Source organism: Stylophora pistillata, chromosome 10 (assembly GCF_964205215.1).
Source record: "Stylophora pistillata chromosome 10, jaStyPist1.2, whole genome shotgun sequence".
Classification (NCBI taxonomy): domain Eukaryota; kingdom Metazoa; phylum Cnidaria; class Anthozoa; order Scleractinia; family Pocilloporidae; genus Stylophora; species Stylophora pistillata.
This window is the reverse complement of record NC_142528.1, coordinates 23353461-23372997: the sequence shown is the minus strand read 5'-3', so window position 1 is coordinate 23372997 and position 19537 is coordinate 23353461. Positions and strand designations below refer to the sequence as shown.

The 19537-nt window shown below is 40.4% G+C and overlaps 2 protein-coding genes across 2 annotated transcripts; one reads left to right on the top strand and one right to left on the bottom strand.

Moving 5' to 3' along the window:
- Positions 1–2960: 2960 nt before the first annotated feature.
- On the bottom strand, positions 2961–5734 carry LOC148722322 (uncharacterized). The gene is given in 3 exon segments (XM_088736742.1): positions 2961–4373; positions 4375–4558; positions 5424–5734. Coding segments are annotated over 3 exon segments (633 nt in total). The 5' UTR covers positions 5486–5734; the 3' UTR covers positions 2961–3986.
- A 114-nt stretch (positions 5735–5848) lies between these two features.
- On the top strand, positions 5849–11410 carry LOC148722321 (uncharacterized). Its single transcript, XM_088736743.1, has 3 exons — positions 5849–5940; positions 9613–9847; positions 10927–11410. The coding sequence occupies exons 2-3, from the start codon at positions 9830–9832 to the stop codon at positions 11335–11337; spliced, it is 429 nt and encodes a 142-aa protein (XP_088592869.1). The 5' UTR covers positions 5849–5940; positions 9613–9829; the 3' UTR covers positions 11338–11410.
- The last annotated feature ends 8127 nt before the right edge of the window (positions 11411–19537 follow it).

The window sequence follows — 19537 nt, the reverse complement described above, 5'->3', positions numbered from 1 at the left end:
ATTCGTCCCCAGACTCTTTGCGACTGCATTGTGGCGCCAAAACGGAACAGCTACACAAAAAGTTATTCATTTTAATTATAATTTGAAATTCTTAGTGCACTTTGCGCAAATCACCCTTTAATGACAAAGAGTGACTGGGTTCTAATTCCTCCCAACAGCCTCTCATCTACCAATCAAACATAGAGGTCATGAGAATAAACTGAAAATGATCATACACTCAACAAGCTTCTGACTATCATACAAAATTCTCCTTGTCAGAACCAAAGGAAATACAACAAGATAATTTGAATATATCAACAAAGTTGAAATGGTAAATTGGCCACTGTTACGATTATAAAAGCTGACGTTTCGAACTTTAGCCCTTCCTTTCGCTCCGACGAGGGGCTAACGCTCGAAACGTCAGCTTTTATAATCGTAACGGTGGCCAATTTACCATTTCAACTTTGTTGATATGTTCAAATTATTTCGTTACCCCCACCGACGCAGCCCCAAACAGTTTCTTTAGAAACTATCAGCCTTTATTCATTTGAAATACAACAAGAACTGTCAGTGTGTGGATGAAATGAGTCTTCATGTTAAGAGGGTTTGTAAGGATTAATGAGTTCACTTATGACATCTGCCTGGAATCCTGTGGCACCATCTTCCTTAGCACCCACCACCTTTCTTGTTTCACAATAGACATAAAGTTTTGATTTTCACCAGCAAAAGGAAAGACTACTTATTTATATCATAGGTTTCTTCAGTTTCTTCTTCTTTTTCTTTTTTTTTTGCGATGCGGGGTTTTTCGATTGTGAAGGAGTTAATGGCATCTGTTAGAGAAGATGGTTATCGAATTTCACGTTTGCTTTCACCACAGCCTTTGTTGGGTTCGCGGGTGGCTATTTTACTTAAAATAATGAAATGAATTCGACAAGACTTCTGAATTATCTTACCGCCTTACTTTAGGCTGAGTAAAGTTGCTTTTGAACAAAATTTATAGCCAAGCCACTTGAAAGTGCGATAGTAGAAGAAGTGGAAAAACTACTTTACAGCTCATACATTTCAACCCAACTGAATACAAATATTGAATTTCATATAATAACGCAGAAATTAAAATTCGGAAATAATCATTAAATGGATATTTATCAAAAGCACTTAGAAAATGTTCTTCACGCAACAAATATTTCTCTCCTGCATAACAGACCGTGATATTAAAAAAATAGTTGCTGTTGTTTTGTTTTTTCTTTTATTGTAATGAAACCTTTAAATAGTCGTTTGATGGGGCTGGCAATCATCATTAAAGTAAAACTGGATCATTTAGGCTAAGTTTTAATTTATAAAGTGACAAACAGTGCTGGAACTCATTTGATAATGCTATTGACAGAGCTTTCAGTATTCGTGGCGCGGCATTCGCTTGTATTTTAAGAGGGTGGTTTCTGACGCCTACACAAAAAAGGGAACTACTAGTGTAGCAGTTCTAATTCATATATCACCATTAAATAAAAAAAAAATTGAAAAATAAAAACTGTAACATCACTGTAAAGCAAAAATAAGGAAGAGAGTTGCAGCGACTTAATATCAATAGAACTGGTTAAACTGCCCTTAGTCGTTTACTTAGTTGTTACCCCTCCCTGACTCTGAGATAAAGCAGGAGGAAATTGTTTCAGCTCGTTTAAGTATATATTTACCAAAAATAACCACGAAGTTTAACTTTCGCCCTAATCATTTTTCTCTAGCGCATGACTCCGGTTGTTAAAGACTCTTGCAAACTTTTAAACTTTTCGAGATTTCTCAGCTATTAAACTACTCAATCTTTTAAATGATATGTCGCAAGGATCCTGTCATATTGAAGCTGTGTTTAGAGCTGACTTTGGACTTTCCTTGCCTTGCCCATGCAATGTAGTGTATAAATAGCGGCACCAAGGTAAATATTTTTACGCCTTTTTAGTTTGAGAAGGATAAAAATGGACAGTTTAAACTTCCTTAAAACTTCCCGTCTCAGGGATAAAGTTATGAGCATGCTCCGGTCAATGGGAAAATGAAAGTTGAACACAAATGAGAGTCAGAACAATATAAAAGTGGTCTGCAAGTTGGAGAGAAAACACTATAGCGTCGAGCTCTTCAAGGTCAATTACTCCAGCGTGAAGACAACTTAAATAAGACTTTCGGAATATCGAGCACGTGATGACTTAGAGGTGAGTGACACTTTTGGGACGGGCTGTTAGGAACATTTGACTAGTTTATTGTGTCAGATTCTTGTGTCGCGATGGGATATCTTACTTTTCCCCACTGAAAATATGTGTAACTGACGCAATAGAGCAGCGCGCGTATTATCTTTTATTAGAACTATCACAGAGACGTTTATTCACTTTAATTTAAGTCTTCTGTTTGTGAATTTGCTGATACGCGCGCGCTACTAGGGACCTTAAGCATCGATGACTTTGGGTGTCACGGACGTTCGATCGTTCGCAGGAGGGGGAACCTGGGAACGACGTTGTCGCCAACAGAGTTCGTGACATGACTGCGTTAAGCAAAACAATTACGCTAATTTACAGACGTTGTCGGTCGAAATGTAAACACATCCTTGGCGTGCTCTCGATCTTGACGATGTCCAGTTTAAAGGAAGCTCGAGAAATGCTTTCTCTAGCATGGAGTCATCATTTTATTTCCGAAGAAGAATTTTTGTTATTGTATGACGCTAATTTCTCCAAAAATCCATCATTTCCTCACGCCGACTACGATCGTTTTGATCTCGATTCTATGGACGAAGCAGAGTGTTTTCAGGAGTTTCGAGTAAGAAAAATGGACATTGTTAGACTTGCTGATGCCCTTGGATTACCTGCGAGTCTGTGCTGCCACCAACGAACTCAGGCCAACCGCATAGAGGGACTGTTGCTAAAAAGATTTGCATACCCATGTCGTTTGGGTGACATGATCCACAGATTTGGACGAAATGAATTGCTAATAACAGGACAGACAAATAAAAAACAAATATCAATTTGCTTTTTATGTACTTACAAGTTTTTAAAAATAACATGATAACTGTGGGGACTCTGTTTGTCTAATCACTTAATCTTCTGTACCAAAATAAAAATAAGGGCTTGTGTTATAAATGCTCATTACACTGTATGGCAAAGTTCATAGAGTTTTTAATCAAAATTTTGTTTCAAAGTACTGTGCCCAGTTTTATATTATAGCAAGTCATGTAAATTTTAAAGTTCTATACATGGCATTAATTTCTCATCAGTAATATACCTTTTGAGGATAAGTAATTACAATGTATATGCTGGTATGAATAAATTGTGTCATCAACAAATTATACAAAATGTAATACAGAAAGCATGAAGACATCACAAGCAATAAAAAATATGTTAAGCATAAAAAATATGTAAGCAGTCGATTTCATCACACTAACAGACTCCACCTGAAGTATATGGTGATTCTTTTGATCAAGAAGTTAATATGTACTGGTCTGTTGCTTTGGTTGGGGCCGATACAATCATAGTTAAAAAAAAATGTTTTAAAAGAGTAGCTCAAAAGATATCCAACAATATTACAAAAAATAAAGGCATAAAATATATGTTTCATGGTATAATATTGTAAATCTTCAAATAAGTGGTGCTCAGGGTACTTTTTCAAATTTTGAGTTAAAACAGTAGGGTGCTTATTCAAGAGGGATCCTTTTCAGTTCACTTTAAACATGTTTGCAAGCTGAATTGAAAGCAAGTATTAATGTTCAAATCTGGGCCAGGGAAGGGGGCAGGGTGCTTATTTCAAATTTTCGTGGATAGGAGAGTGCTCATATTTGAGGATTTACACTTCTTTTTCCAATTTTTCTTTTCTAATATTTCCATAAGCATCTTATACTGCTGTTGAGCCATGTAGGTTTGCATTTGTAGCAACTGCTGCTGTTGTTGTTGTTGTTGTTGTTGTTGTTGTTGTTGTTGCTGCTGCTGCTCTTGTAACAGCAGTTGCATCAGGCTGTTATGCTGCTAGTCAAGCAATTGCTACCTCTCAGTCTCTTTCTCCAACTGCACAGATCTTATTTCTATATCTCTCTCTTTTAGCCTGTTCTCCTCAGTTGCCTGCTCCCTCAAATAGGCCACCATTTCAGTTCCATTGGATTGCCTCTTTTTGGCCTTGTTTTGATTTTCCCCATCCCCATCTGAAAGTGACCATTTCTTCGTTTCACTCAATGACTCCATGGCTTTGAGCCTGATATCCTTAGCTTGCTCTTGTTCTTTCTGATATTTCTCTCTTGTGTTTTCATCCTCCTTGTCTCTTGACTGATCACAGGCCTCAGCTCTCTCTATGATTTCTTTGAGTAGTCTGTCCAGCTTGGTTGGCTCAGGACTGATGCCACTGGCTTTTAACTATTGTGAAGTCTTTTTTTTTTAATTTTTCCACCAGGACCATATAATGATCTCTTACAGACCTCTTGTTAACTTTAAACTCTGCTCTTTTGTTGAGAATGTTGGCAATTTTCTCCCATGCCTGTGCTCTGCCCACAGTCTTCTCTTTAGCCCTGTATGGCTCAGCCTGCAAGACTTCATGGCACAGGAGAATGTCTTTCTGTTCACTCCATCCATTTTACCACTGTTTTAAACAATGCATGAAATTTCAGCCTTTAAAAGATAACTTATACAAGTATCCAGTTAGCTTACATGAACATCATGCCCAGTTGATCTGATATGATTAAAAAATGCAGTGTTAAACCTCTCTGTAGCATATGTAAATATAAGTCCCCCCAATTATACATTACTTCCAGTTTTCGAGCGTACACCCTATTTTTGGTAAAAATTTATATTTTTCATTCCCAAGCTGAAAATCCTTCGTTTCCCAGCGATTTTAGGCTAATTTAAATGTTCTATACAGAGGATAGTAGTACGTCAGTAAAGTAATTAATATGAATTCTACCAGTCAGCCAACAAATGGCATGGCCAGTATATAATCACCACAGTTGCAAACTGTCTTGAATTCTCCCAACCAACTTCGTGTTTAGATGAGGCTATATAAACACGGAAAAAGTGCTCTATTACTTAAGCTTAAATAATATGCTTTACGTGTAAGGGTAAGTTTAATAGCTGCAACACACATTTTATTTTCAAACCAGTTTGGGCGGTATCACGGATACCTATATTCTTTAATTTCCGTCAATCTCAGATAGTCCTTTAGGAAAGATTACTAGAGAAAAAAGTGTGTACATTCGTATAGCTAGATGTCGCACTTTGAGCCGGGCCGGGCAAAAAAGATAAACAAAATAGGAACTGCCGACTGCTTGTTGCACAAAACTAACGGACGACTTTTGATATTTATCTGTTGTAGCGAAGTTAACTTTAACCTAAGGTTAAGAATTTTTTTTCTCAAAGTACGCATTGCGCTAAGCTACTTGCAAGACTTCAGAGATTTTCGTCCAAAAAAAATTAAGCTGCATGACAACTAACCTCGAGGATCTGCTTCGACCAGCGTAATTTCCTCCTTCACCGGGAACTTGCAAGCTTGACATGACTACAAGTACAACAGCCGAGAAAATTTAATGTGGTCATCGGAGTGAATGACATCAAATCATCTTCGAAGTACGGCAATTTTAATCTCAAATCCACCTGTACTTCTGCGTTTTCTCCAGGACGTCAAATTAAGTGATCCTGCGTTGTCGACGTGACCTTTCATCAGGGACGGACGGTGTATCCATAGCAACGGCTAACGACAGCTGAAAAATCACTTCCGGCGAACGTCCGTGATACCCAAAGTCATCGATGCTTAAGGTCCCTAATTTCGTTTCTAGAACGGTTCTACCGTATCGCAAGCGCTCACGAAAGTGCCGCGGCAGCCAGCAAGCTGTATAAAGGTTAAGTTGTTTTTCTTGTCATACCAGTTGACGCCAGATCTTTCAACTGAAAGCGAAGTTTTAGCCGCCGTGCTCAAACCCTTTTTAATTGTTCTAGTGATAGCGGCACCAAGGTAAATATTTTTACGCCTTTTTAGTTTGAGAAGGCAGTGTGGCCGAGTGGTCAGCGTGTTGGACTCGCAATCTGCCGTTCCCGGGTTCGAGTCCCGCCCTGACCACTACCTGGAATTGTTTCACGGTGGCTCCGAGTTCAAATCCTCGGCCATGCTTGTAAATAGCCGACTGGTTTGCCTTTGGCCAAATGGGATTCTTAATAAGATAAGGTTATTTTCAATTTGAATTATTTGTTTCAGTTGTTTGGTGGAAAATCTGTAAACTAGCTTTCAGCTAAGTGTTTCTCCTCCTTACTTTGATTGTGATTTCTAGTTTTGTGAAGTAAGTTATGATTTAAAATTTAGTTTAAGCAAAAGTTGCTTACGACATCGTTGTACCGTTAATTGTAAATCGTTATTTTACCTTTGTCTTGTGACCTTTGAGTCGTGTGAAATGTATTTATATCGGATTATTTACACGATCTTATTTGTAATTTGTTTGTACTTTTAATTTAGTCCTGTTAGGAACATTTGACTAGTTTATTGCGTCAGTGTCTTGTGTCGCGATGGGATATCTTACTTTTCACCACTGAAAATATGAACGGGACTGATTATCGATCTTTTCTTCTTTTTTGTAATGATTTGTTCAGGCCACTCCACAATAACGTCTTGAGCCTTTTTTGTTTCTTGGAAAACAAATTGCGTTTTGAGAAAAACCGCAAAAAGCAGTGCTATGACAAGAGGGGTGGTTTCGTAGACAAAGAGAGCGGTTTCGTGGGCAAAAAAAAACCAGAAGGTTTGCAATGGTTTGATGCTTTCACACAGGAAGTATTCAACTTGGGATTGCAGGTTTCAATAAGATAAATTAGAATAGCAGTTCAATAGAGTTTTTTAAGGAAATCGTGACGACGACGGCCGCAAAAAGAAATAATAAAAGATCTAATGATAAACTGAATTAAAGCTCTGCAAGCGCGTTTTTTAGCTTCGTACATTTCCTAGCACAGGCAGCCCAAGCTCTCTTTGAGAACCACACAAGGAACACAATTTGCATATCGATTTATAAGGATTTGTATGGGATTTTCTACAAGATAGCCATAGAGATAGTTAAAAGTGAAAATATTAAATAAAAATGGCTTACCTTATTCCATACGAGTATTGCTTGCTCCTGGTGTCGTTATTTTACCGATTTCACTTGATTTAATCGGGTCTTTTTAATCCTGGTTTTCTCTTCTTAAAGAGGAGACAAGGCCGAACACTTCTGTCCAGACAGCCTCCCGAACGAAGTAAAAAATTCCCGAGCTAAAATGCACCCACGGATACAAATCCACAGCAGAATTCAAGGGCAAAGGTTGACCTTTCATTTCGATTCTCTAGCCACACAATCTCAGCCCTGCGATCGACGCCAGGCGGCTCTTCGAGTCCTCAGTGAAACGTTAAAACGTTTGTAGACGTCCGAGTCATTTTTAAACACGACACAACGACCTTTGAAATCGGCTTGGTAACCTCGTCATGTTGGCAAACCAAGACTCGCGGGGGTACTAAACCTGAGGGGACCCCGGGTTTTACAAGAAGTTTTGTTGACAAGTTGAGGTCTAGTTCAAAATGTACGTGATCGCCGATTCTTTTCAATCGAGCGTCAAATTGAATTATGTACAATTACATTTCAATGGAGTACGGTAGCAACACTCGGAACCGGAAACAGAGCAAACAGGAAGGACATTCCTGTAGATACGTTTCGCAGAAACTTGTAACCATGTGTAACCTCTAGACAACTTCCAGCTCTGAGTACAAAAAGACAAAAATTTCACAAAAGATGGAACACGTTCATTTCTGATTCAGGAAATTTGATTATTATTCATAGATCTACCATTGCAACTCTTTCTTAGAATTAAATTCAATCTTCTCTGTAACGGGGCTATTTCACTATTTTGTTATTATATTTTGTTTTGTTTGTTTTTGGGGTGGAAATGGGAATTTGAAATCTCGATTGCTCTCTATCTTTTCTGTGCAAACTAGATCTACGCTCTTTTGACTAACCTAACGTCAAAGGAAAATAAAATAAAAACGCAACCCTCAATAGTTTGATATGCATTCACTGATAAAGTGAAAGCGGAAGTCATATGTCACAAAACTGCGAGGCTAACCTTGGTCCCGGTGTATAAGATTACGTCTGCAAAACACAGAACTTTTGAAAAGGGAATTTCTATCAGATAAGATTACTGTGCAGATGCGCATGTTTAAATCAGGAAAATATCTTAAGCATTTCACAGTGGACAGGATTTAAACAATGTACCGTGAACAACATTTCAATGGAGTAGGGCAGTAATGTATTTAAACCGGAAATCACGGAACAGACAGGAAGGACATTCCTGTAAATGCATTTCGTAGAAATGTGTAGCCTAGTCTAACCCCTGAGTAACATCCGGCTTGAAGAACAGAAAAAAAAAAAAAAAAAAAAAAAACTTTCAAGAAAGGTGAAACACGTTCATTTATATTTCAGAAACAGTTTAACTATTATACGTTATACTTTTTTCTTAGGAGCTAACTTATTCTTACTAGTAAATAACAATGAGGTTATTTTGTTATTTTTTATTTTTTGAAATTTTTATTCATCCTAAGCTTTTTTTCGTACAAACTATATCCACACTCTTTTCACCAGTGCAACAAAAGAATAACAAAACATTGAACCTTCAATAGCGAAATGTTCATTCACTGGTACACTGAAATGTCACAAAAATGCAAAACTACTCTTGGTTTCAGTATATCACGTTACGTCTGACGTCTGCAGAAGACAAAACTTTTGAAGCGAGAATTACCTCCGACAAAAACTACTTTTAAAGATTCATATCTATAGCTTCTCACAGTGTATGATGGGATTTGTCATTGTGAGGTTGTAAGGAGATAGAATTATCTATCATTTGTTATGTACTGGAACATACGTGAAATACACATGTACCCGGCGGCATCTAGACAATACAAACCGTTATGAAAAAAAACCCTTAAGTGCAGAAGTTTGTGATTAGCTATTTAATTTATGCACTTTTCACGTTCGCTTTACTCTTCTATATTTGGAAAGTCGAATATAAACGTACAAATGTCACTCCATTTCAGACATACACGGGAGTAAAGTATTTACAAAAATCTTCGTTTATTAAGATTCGAAATGGCAGCAAGTTATTTCTTTCATGTAAAAGTAGCGTTTCCGTGGAAAAGTTCTCAGCATAGCATTAAAAAACGTTTAAGGTATTTTAAGGTAGCACGATTAACAAGGGCCCCCTGCCCGCAAATATTTAGACTTCAATGTTGATATCGTTTGAGCAGGGCAAAGGTGCTATGAAGTAAACAAACCTTTGGGTGTTACAGCAAAAGCGGCAAGCAACACGTGAACGAATTACGGATATTAAACTATTCCTCCCTCACGTTCTGTGTCGTGAGTCCAAAATATCTCTGCAACTAGCACTTCCTTGAAAGAGAGTGAAACATTTCAAGGGAGAACTTGCGAATGTTTTTGCTTAAAATATCATTCAGCAATACCTTAAAATGTAATCTCAGCAACGGTGCCAAGCAAAATGATGTTTTGGTGGGCAAAGCTGACCATGTCATGAAAAGTTTGTGCACAAAGTGTGCGGTGAAGTAATTGTCTACCATGATTTCCTCCAATGCTGAACTCGTACGCATTACGTGATCTTTCAGCTACTGCAGTTCTATTTAACCGAGGGCCTCAAAGGATCTAAGCATATGAAAAGTTCAACTCTTGGTGAAAAGAACTGAACAGCCCGATCATAATTCACATTCAATAGCCTGAGAAGCCTGCTGATCCAAGGAAACAGCACAGCTGAATACAAAGTTTTCTCCGCCACTTTTGTCAGTAACAATCGTGAACCAGCCTTTCACTAAATCCGAAACTATTATGGTTAAATTAATTCAGGTATGTACGAAATGTGTCAGAAGTATGTGATGCACCCAATTTTTGAAGGACTTATATATAAAGAGTTCATGATTTAATTATCTTGTCATTGTGTTTCGAAGCTAAGACATCGATAGAAGAAATGTTTAAATTTATCCCGAAAGACTCCTACATTCTCAATCCCAAACTTATTACTTCCTTTTAAGCAATCCCAGCTGAGTACGACAAAAATAAAGATAGTGATTTATTGTGCTTAAGACCAAATCAGAACTATTTAAAATACAATTATTGTTATGTTCTTATTAAAAGCCTGGGGCGATAGAGCTTGAGCTCCAGGAAAAGGCCTGGTAGCGATTAGAAAAAGAAATTTGGAAAACCCTAGAAAATAGGAACACTGAAATTGAAATTTATGGCTACATTGCCGTTACAGTTACTTCAAAAGAGACGAAGTCGAGGGGATTATTCGACAATATTCACCGATCCTGAGGCGAATAATTGTTTTAGTATAATTTCAGAGCTGAACAACAGAGAAATTTCTAAAATCATAACATTTTAGTAACATTTATTAACATTTTATTTTAACATTTTATATAAACCGCGTGGAGTGGTTTATATAGCGTCATATAAGGAACCGCTCGACCAATCAGATTGCTGGAAACTCTTTGCTCGGCACTGAAATTATACTAAATATATATATATATATGTCTTTTTACTTAACTTCTGCAATAAAATACCACCATTCTGCTCGCAAACAAATCAACATTACTGGTTTTGTTTTTTTGTTTTAACCAGAACCCTGATAATTTGTAGGTACCGGTAGGTTAGTTTCGATAATCCCTTCATCAGACCCTTTTTGGAAGGAATCTGTCCATACCTTTATTATAGCGCTAAGTACCTCTATACAAATAAACTAAAAGATTATTTTTTGTACGTACCAGTGGTGGAAAAAAAGTCAAACATCGAGGGTCAGCCCGTCACGCTAAAAAGAGGGCTACATGGAGATGTACTTCGTCAAAACAATAAAGATACATATGATAGAAAATTCAAGAATAATTCACGTGTCCTCTCATACTTATCGTTTTTATATAAATTATTTATAGATGTTATTCGCCACTTTTATTGTCAATCAATTGGGATTGACTTTTGTTCTTGGAAGATCTCTCCTTGCCGAGAACTCTAAAAAGACCGGACCACTGCGTGACCAGAACACGCGCAGGACTTCAAGCAACCATGAAAGGATGTCACGCGATGTAGTAGCTACCATATTAGACCAGGGAAAGCTCCTAAGGCATCTGCAAAGATTTAAAAGAAACGATCACCCGTGCGTCCAATCCAAGAGGGTAGCCACTTATGGTAAAAGAAGATACGCAGTCGCTTCGTGTTATGCCAGTATTAACACTGGGTGTTTCGCTGCTGCACTGAAATATTCCACCCCTTTGTGTATGGAGATAAGAACGTACCTCGGCGATGTCGGGAAGGCAATTACGACTGGATGTACCTGTAAGATTTAGACTGAAATATTCTCAGTAGTAAATTTCTGTCCTCGAATTAGCATAGAACCATGATGTCAAAAAAATTGTACGATTCTTCAGCATTTAAATAATGTACAATAACATTTCAATAAAGAACGGGACCGGAAATGGAGCGGGCAGGAAGGAAATTCCCGTGGATACGTTTCGCAGAAACTTATAGCCCCTTTTAACCCCGAGGTAACTTCCAGTTCTAAGTACAGAGAGACAAAACTTTCACAAAAGATGAAACACGTTCATTTCTGAATCAGGAAATAATGTGATTATTATTCACAGATCTACCCTTGCACGTCTGTCTTAGAATTGACTTCTATCTTTCCTGTAACGGGATCATTTCACTACATTTGTTATTTAATTTTGTTTTTCATCCTTTTTTCGGCTGGATAAGGGAATTTAAAATCTCGATTCCTCTCTAGCTTTTCTTTGACCAACCCAACTTCAAAGGAAGAGAAAATGAATACACAACCCTCAATAGTGCAATATCCATTCACTGGTAAGGTGAAAGCGGAAGTCATATGTCACAAAACTGCAAAGCTAACCTTGGTCCCGGTGTATAAGATTACGTCTGCAAAGCACAGAACTTTTGAAGCGGGAATTTCTCCGAAATAAAATTACTCTACAGATGCATGTTTAAATTAGGCAAATATCCTAAGCTTTTTACCGTGGACAGGAGGATGTGTAAGGTTGAGAAGATAATATGAAATTTTACTTAGACTTAAAAGGCTGATATCAATTCACTGAAAGCAAGGGTTTTCTTACGTTCCCTCCCCACCCTTGGAATTCCCCTAGTCCTCCCCGCTAAAAAATTCAAGCAGTCCACCCCCTCCCTGGTTGGGAATATACGTGATCTCCAATTCTTCTGTTTTTTGTCAATTGAGCCACGATTTAACCAATATACAGTAACATTTCAACGGAGTAGGGCAGCAGAATATTTCATCCGGAAATGTAACAGGCAGGAAGGACATTCCTGTAAATACGTTTCGTAGAAACTTGCATCCTAAAGGTCTAACCCCTGGGTAACTCCCAGCTCTAAGGACAGGAAAAAAAAAAAGAAAGAATATTAAAAAAAGATGAAACACGTTTATCTATGATTCAGGAAACAATTTAAATATTATGTATATAGATCAACTGTTGCATCTCTTTCCTAGAATCTAATTTGATCTTCCTTGTAAATTGTAATGAGGTTGTTTCACTATTTGTTATTTTGTTTGGTTGTTTTTATTAGAAAGGGAATTGCAAAGTTTTATTCCTCCCAAGCTTTTCTGTACAAACTAGATCCACACTCCTTTGACTGGTGCAACGAAGGAATAATAAAACATGAAACCTGCAATAGTCTAATTATCATTCAATGGTAAAGTGAAAGCAGAGGTCAAATGTCACAAAACTGTGAAACTAATCTTCGTCCAGCTGCAGGTATATCACGTTACGTCTGCAGAAGACAAAACTTTTGAACAGAGAATTACCTACGACAAAAACTACTTTTAAAGACCTATATCAAAGCTTCTCACAGTAAATAATGGGATATGTCATTGTGAGGTTGTTGTAATATTATAGGAAGAAGCAGGACGAGACAAATATAAATGTCAACAGAACGACGCGACAGGTCTTTTTTTAATCAAGATGGCTGATCTCTCTCCATTTGCTAGTCACGTGACATAGTACACATAATACACAGGGATACCATACTACAGTTGGAACACTGGAAGACTGGAACACTGGAAGACTGGAAGACTGGAAGACTGGAAGACTGGAAGACTGGAAGACTGGAAGACTGGAAGACTGGAAGACTGGAAGACTGGAAGACTGGAAGACTGGAAGACTGAAAGACTGGAAGACTGGAAGACTGGAAGACTGGAAGACTGGAAGACTGGAAGACTGGAAGACTGGAAGACTGGAAGACTGGAAGACTGGAAGACTGGAAGACTGCAAGACTGCAAGACTGCAAGACTGGAAGACTGGAAGACTGGAAGACTGGAAGACTGGAAGACTGGAAGACTGGAAGACTGGAAGACTGGAAGACTGGAAGACTGGAAGACTGCAAGACTGCAAGACTGGAAGACTGGAAGACTGCAAGACTGGAAGACTGCAAGACTGGAAGACTGGAAGACTGGAAGACTGGAAGACTGGAAGACTGGAAGACTGGAAGACTGGAAGACTGGAAGACTGGAAGACTGGAAGACTGGAAGACTGGAAGACTGGAAGACTGGAAGACTGGAAGACTGGAAGACTGGAAGACTGGAAGACTGGAAGACTGGAAGACTGGAAGACTGGAAGACTGGAAGACTGGAAGACTGGAAGACTGGAAGACTGGAAGACTGGAAGACTGGAAGACTGGAGGACTGGAGGACTGGAGGACTGGAGGACTGGAACACTGGAGGACTGGAACACTGGAGGACTGGAACACTGGAACACTGGAACACTGGAACACTGGAACACTGGAAGACTGGAAGACTGGAAGACTGGAAGACTGGAAGACTGGAGGACTGGAAGACTGGAGGACTGGAAGACTGGAGGACTGGAGGACTGGAGGACTGGAGGACTGGAGGACTGGAGGACTGGAGGACTGGAAGACTGGAAGACTGGAGGACTGGAGGACTGGAAGACTGGAGGACTGGAGGACTGGAGGACTGGAAGACTGGAAGACTGGAACACTGGAATACTGGAAGACTGGAACACTGAAACACTGGAACACTGGAACACTGGAACACTGGAACACTGAAACATCATGGAACACTGGAACACCGGAACAGCAGAACACCCCGGAACACCACGGAACACCGGAACACCCCCGGAACACCGAAGTTGACGGTGTAAAAAAATAAAATGTAGATGTAATTTGTTTACCTACGTAACACGAAAGAGCTTAGAAGCTAGAAGCAGGCGCTAAATATATAGTTTCTTAATGTTTCCGATCTTATTTCTTTGTGGTATAAATAAATGTTGTTGTTGTTCCAGTGTTCCGGGGTGTTCCAGTGTTCCTAGTTTTAGTACATGTCGCCGAATACAGAGTTTTCTCCTCCACTTTTGTCGGAACCAACAGTGAGCCAGCCTTTCACTAAATTCGAAACTATCATTGTTAAATTAATTCAGGTATGTTATGTACAGAATGTATTGAAAGTTTGCCATGCGGTTAATTTTTGACGGACCTAAAGAGTTCATGATTTAATTATCTTGTTATATTTGCGTTTCGAAGACCTCCCGCAGAAGAAGAAATGTTTGAATTTATTCCAAATCTGCAACTCTTTCACTCTAATTGTTAAAATGATTACTTCCTTTTAAAAAAAGTCAGCTGACTTCAACAAAAATAAAGATAATGATTTATTGTGTTTAAGACCAAATCGGAACTATTTGAAGTACAGGAGTAGCATTATGTTCAAGTCAAAACCCTCGAGCGACAGAGCTTGAGCTCAAGGAAGAGGCTTGCGTGGTAGCGATTAAAAAGAGAAATACAGAGAACCCCCCAAAAAACCGGGAAATTAAAATTGAAATTTACGAAAGGTTGTTATGACTACCGTCATAATTACTTCAAAAAAATACCCTAGGAAGATACAAACGAGATGGAGTACTCAGGTCTGTAAGTATGAGTGGATATGCTACCGCCCGAATCCCGAAAGTAGTCAAAGTAGGCCCTCGAGGTCGTTAACAATAATTTGTACTTTAAAGGATACCCCTCCAGTAAATTGCTTTATAGTCCGTTATGAAAGTTCGGACAATTTCAAAGCCAGTTTTTCGCTAAAAAAAAATCTATATAAATATCACCATTGTACTCGTACAAAAATCAAAAACTTTACTCTTTTTGTGTTTTTAACCAGAACCGCTGATAATTCGTAGATAGGTTAGTTCCGCGCCGATCGTGATTACGGAATCCCACAATCAAAACCTTTTTGAATGGAATGTACCCATATTCAGTCATTTTGGCACCAAACACCCCTTTAAAATAAACCAAAACTTTATATTTTTGTAACAGTGTAGAAAAAAAAAAGTCCTACATCGAGGGGCTACATGTATTTGTGCTTCATCAGAACAATACGAATACACATCACACAAAATTCAGGATAATTATTGTGTCCTCTCAGACTTATTGTTTTTATGTAAATTATTTCTAGATATTATTCGCCATTTTTATTGTCAATCATTTGAGATTGACTTTTGTTCTTGGAAGATATCTCCTTGCCGAGAACTCTGACAAGACCGGGCCACTTCGTGACCAGAAAGACACGCACCAGACTACGAACACCCATGCAAGGATGTCACGCGATGTAGTCCCTACCATATTAGGCCAGGGAAAGCTCTCAAGGTGTCTGCAAAGGTTTAAAGAAATGATCACCCGTGTGTTAAATCCAAGAAAGTACGGTTACTTATGGAGGAAGAAGATACGCAGTCGTTTCGTGTTATGAGTATTAACACTGGCTGTTTTGCTACTGCAATGAAATATACCACCCCATTGTGTATCTGGTTAGAAACGTATCTCAGCGATGTCGGTAAGCCGTGACATTACGTTTGGTTGCGCCTGTAGGCCTTACAATGAAAGACTCACAATAGTGAGTTCCTGTCCTCCAATTAGCATGGAACCATGTCGTCAACAGCAAATGTACATAGCGAAAAAATAGGATCATTTGTGTTTTAACTAGCCTTCGTCGAAATACCTGTAGACAAGCGATCAAGAGTCGCCAGAACTGATGAGATCGATGGTGAACCGGTTGCCTGACAGTCTGCCTGACAGTCTGCCTGACAGTCTGCCTGACAGTCTGCCTGACAGTCTGCCTGACAGCCTGCCTGACAGTCTGCCTGACAGTCTGCATGACAGTCTGCCTGACAGTCTGCATGACAGTCTGCCTGACAGTCTGACTGACAGTCTGCCTGACAGTCTGCATGACAGTCTGCCTGACAGTCTGCATGACAGTCTGCCTGACAGTCTGCATGACAGTCTGCCTGACAGTCTGCATGACAGTCTGCCTGACAGTCTGTTTGACAGCCTCCCTGACAGTCTGCCTGACAGTCTGCCTCACAGTCTGCATGACAGTCTGCCTGACAGTCTGCCTGACAGTCTGCCTGACAGTCTGCATGACAGTCTGCCTGACAGTCTGCATGACAGTCTGCCTGACAGTCTGACTGACAGTCTGTTTGACAGTCTGCCTGACAGTCTGCCTGACAGTCTGCCTGACAGTCTGCATGACAGTCTGCCTGACAGTCTGTTTGACAGCCTCCCTGACAGTCTGCCTGATAGTCTGCCTGACAGTCTGCCTGACAGTCTGCCTGACAGTCTGCCTGACAGTCTGCCTGACAGTCTGCCTGACAGTCTGCCTGACAGTCTGCCTGACAGTCTGCATGACAGTCTGCCTGACAGTCTGTTTGACAGCCTCCCTGACAGTCTGCCTGATAGTCTGCCTGACAGCCTCCCTGACAGTCTGCCTGACAGTCTGCCTGACAGTCTGCATGACAGTCTGCCTGACAGTCTGTTTGACAGCCTCCCTGACAGTCTGCCTGACAGTCTGCCTGACAGTCTGCCTGACAGCCTCCCTGACAGTCTGCCTGACAGTCTGCCTGACAGTCTGTTTGACAGCCTCCCTGACAGTCTGCCTGACAGTCTGCCTGACAGTCTGCCTGACAGTCTGCCTGACAGTCTGCCTGACAGTCTGCCTGACAGTCTGCCTGACAGTCTGCATGACAGTCTGCCTGACAGTCTGCATGACAGTCTGCATGACAGTTTGCATGACAGTCTGCATGACAGTCTGCATGACAGTCTGCCTGACAGTCTGCCTGACAGTCTGCATGACAGTCTGCCTGACAGTCTGCCTGACAGTCTGCCTGACAGTCTGCCTGACAGTCTGCCTTACAGCCTCCCTGACAGTCTGCCTGACAGTCTACCTGACAGCCTCCCTGACAGTCTGCCTGACAGTCTGCCTGACAGTCTGCCTGACAGTCTGCCTGACAGTCGGCATGACAGTCTGCCTGACAGTCTGCCTGACAGTCTGCCTGACAGCCTCCCTGACAGTCTGCCTGACAGTCTGCCTGACAGTCTGTTTGACAGCCTCCCTGACAGTCTGCCTGACAGTCTGCCTGACAGCCTTCCTGACAGTCTGCCTGACAGTCTGCCTGACAGTCTGCCTGACAGTCTGCATGACAGTCTGCCTGACAGTCTGTTTGACAGCCTCCCTGACAGTCTGCCTGACAGTCTGCCTGACAGTCTCCCTGACAGTCTGCATGACAGTCTGCCTGACAGTCTGTTTGACAGCCTCCCTGACAGTCTGCCTGACAGTCTGCCTGACAGTCTGTTTGACAGCCTCCCTGACAGTCTGCCTGACAGTCTGCCTCACAGTCTGCCTCACAGTCTGCCTGACAGTCTGCCTGACAGTCTGCCTGACAGTCGGCATGACAGTCTGCCTTTACAGTCTGCCTGAAAGTCTGCCTGACAGTCTGCCTGACAGTCTGCCTCACAGTCTGCCTCACAGTCTGCCTCACAGTCTGCCTGACAGCCTGCCTGACAGTCTGCCTGACAACCTGCCTGATAAGACTGATTATTTCCAGGATCAATAACAACGTGATAAGAGTTAGAACATATATTTTTTACGCTGTTGCGTCACGTTTTTTCCACTCGAAAATTTAAAGGTTTCCATCGTATCCTCATTCTTTTAAATTCACTCTCATTTTCCTTGTGTTTATATATCTACCCTAGCAAAATTATTATTATCATTATAATTATTATTGTTTTTATTGTTATTTTTATCTTATTATTTTTTTTTATATATCGATAGGTAAAGTTTTTGTAGTAGACACATCAACGCCTGCACAGCATACTAACTCTTCGAATATTTTTCCACAGTGAGCCTACGCTGGTGTTTTCTCTGGGTGTGCATTAACTGCCTGGGTTTTCTTGGGGTCAGTTTTCTATCCTCCGAACAAATATCCCGACACAACTTCAGTGCAGGAATGCCAGTTTTATAAAGACGCTGTGTTCTACACCAGCTTGGATTACAACGCTACTAGGCGACTCAACGTAACTGCGGAAATACTGAACAATTCGCGGGCAATTTTGGACCAATATGGCGACGGATATAATCAAAACCCTCATAAATCCCATGAGTAAGTTATACTGTACACGAGATATCGTTCTCTCCTTTGAGAGTTATTTCTATCCAGGGTGCACCTCTCGCTATGATTTAATTTCATCACGTGAGTTGATAATGTAACTTGACTATCGTAAAGAGTTCCTAAAGATGACGTTTCCAGGGGTCCCGTTTCTAGATAGTCCCGGTAACTTAACTGAAGCCATGTTTTAAAATCAAAATTTAAAGGATAGAAAAGCAGGTTCTGGCACCCAAATCAGTCCATTTTGTTTCTTTTGCTGTAAGTTTTATTGTATTATTTTCAAAACTTCTGAAATCCCCATCATGAATGAAACAGAATAGCTTTGCGGGCCCATTAAATGACCGGGACTTTTTGCGAAAAGGGCCCCTGCATTAGCCATTCGATCGTTAGAGCGAATTTGCTAACGAAGGGCTGACACTCGAAAAGTCTCTTAACGGTGGCCGATTTACATTACCAACTCAGTTGTTAAAACCAAACAATCTTGTAATATCCCCACAACTGACGTAGCACCATCCTCGGAGACCCAGGAGCTGGGGGTCGAAATTAGGGCATGAAGAGCCCCTGGGGACATTGTCTTACAAGACTAGTTCCAAACGGTCGCAGTCGTTCTGCCGTCGGATTGGTGCCAGAAAATCTTTGTGTTTTTCTGCCCAATCAGAGTGAAGTGTACTTTTAGAGTCCTTTCGTGTGTTTTAACACGGACATAGACTAATAGCTCAGTTGCTCGCTGTTTGTTTGGGCCGTGTGACGGAGATTTGCTTGAGGTGAAAAGTTTCAGTCTCAGCACGCAATGTAGGAGAAATCGATCAGATTGTCGGCGAAAATCTCACCGAAAATTATACTGAATACTTTTGCAGGTATCACTAGAGAACGGGTTTTAAAGATTGCGAGGTTTGTATACAACACGATGGTTGCAGTCATTAATATGTCGCTTTAAACGTTAAACGAGATTTACGCTTAAATCTTTCTAGATTTTTTTCATTATTTGCTGTGACTGAAACTTTGCCAATCCCGTGAAGTTATTCCGTCGCACGGGCCCCGCAGGTACGTCGAGCAACTGGTACTGTGTGTGCGTGCCAAAATCTAATCTCAT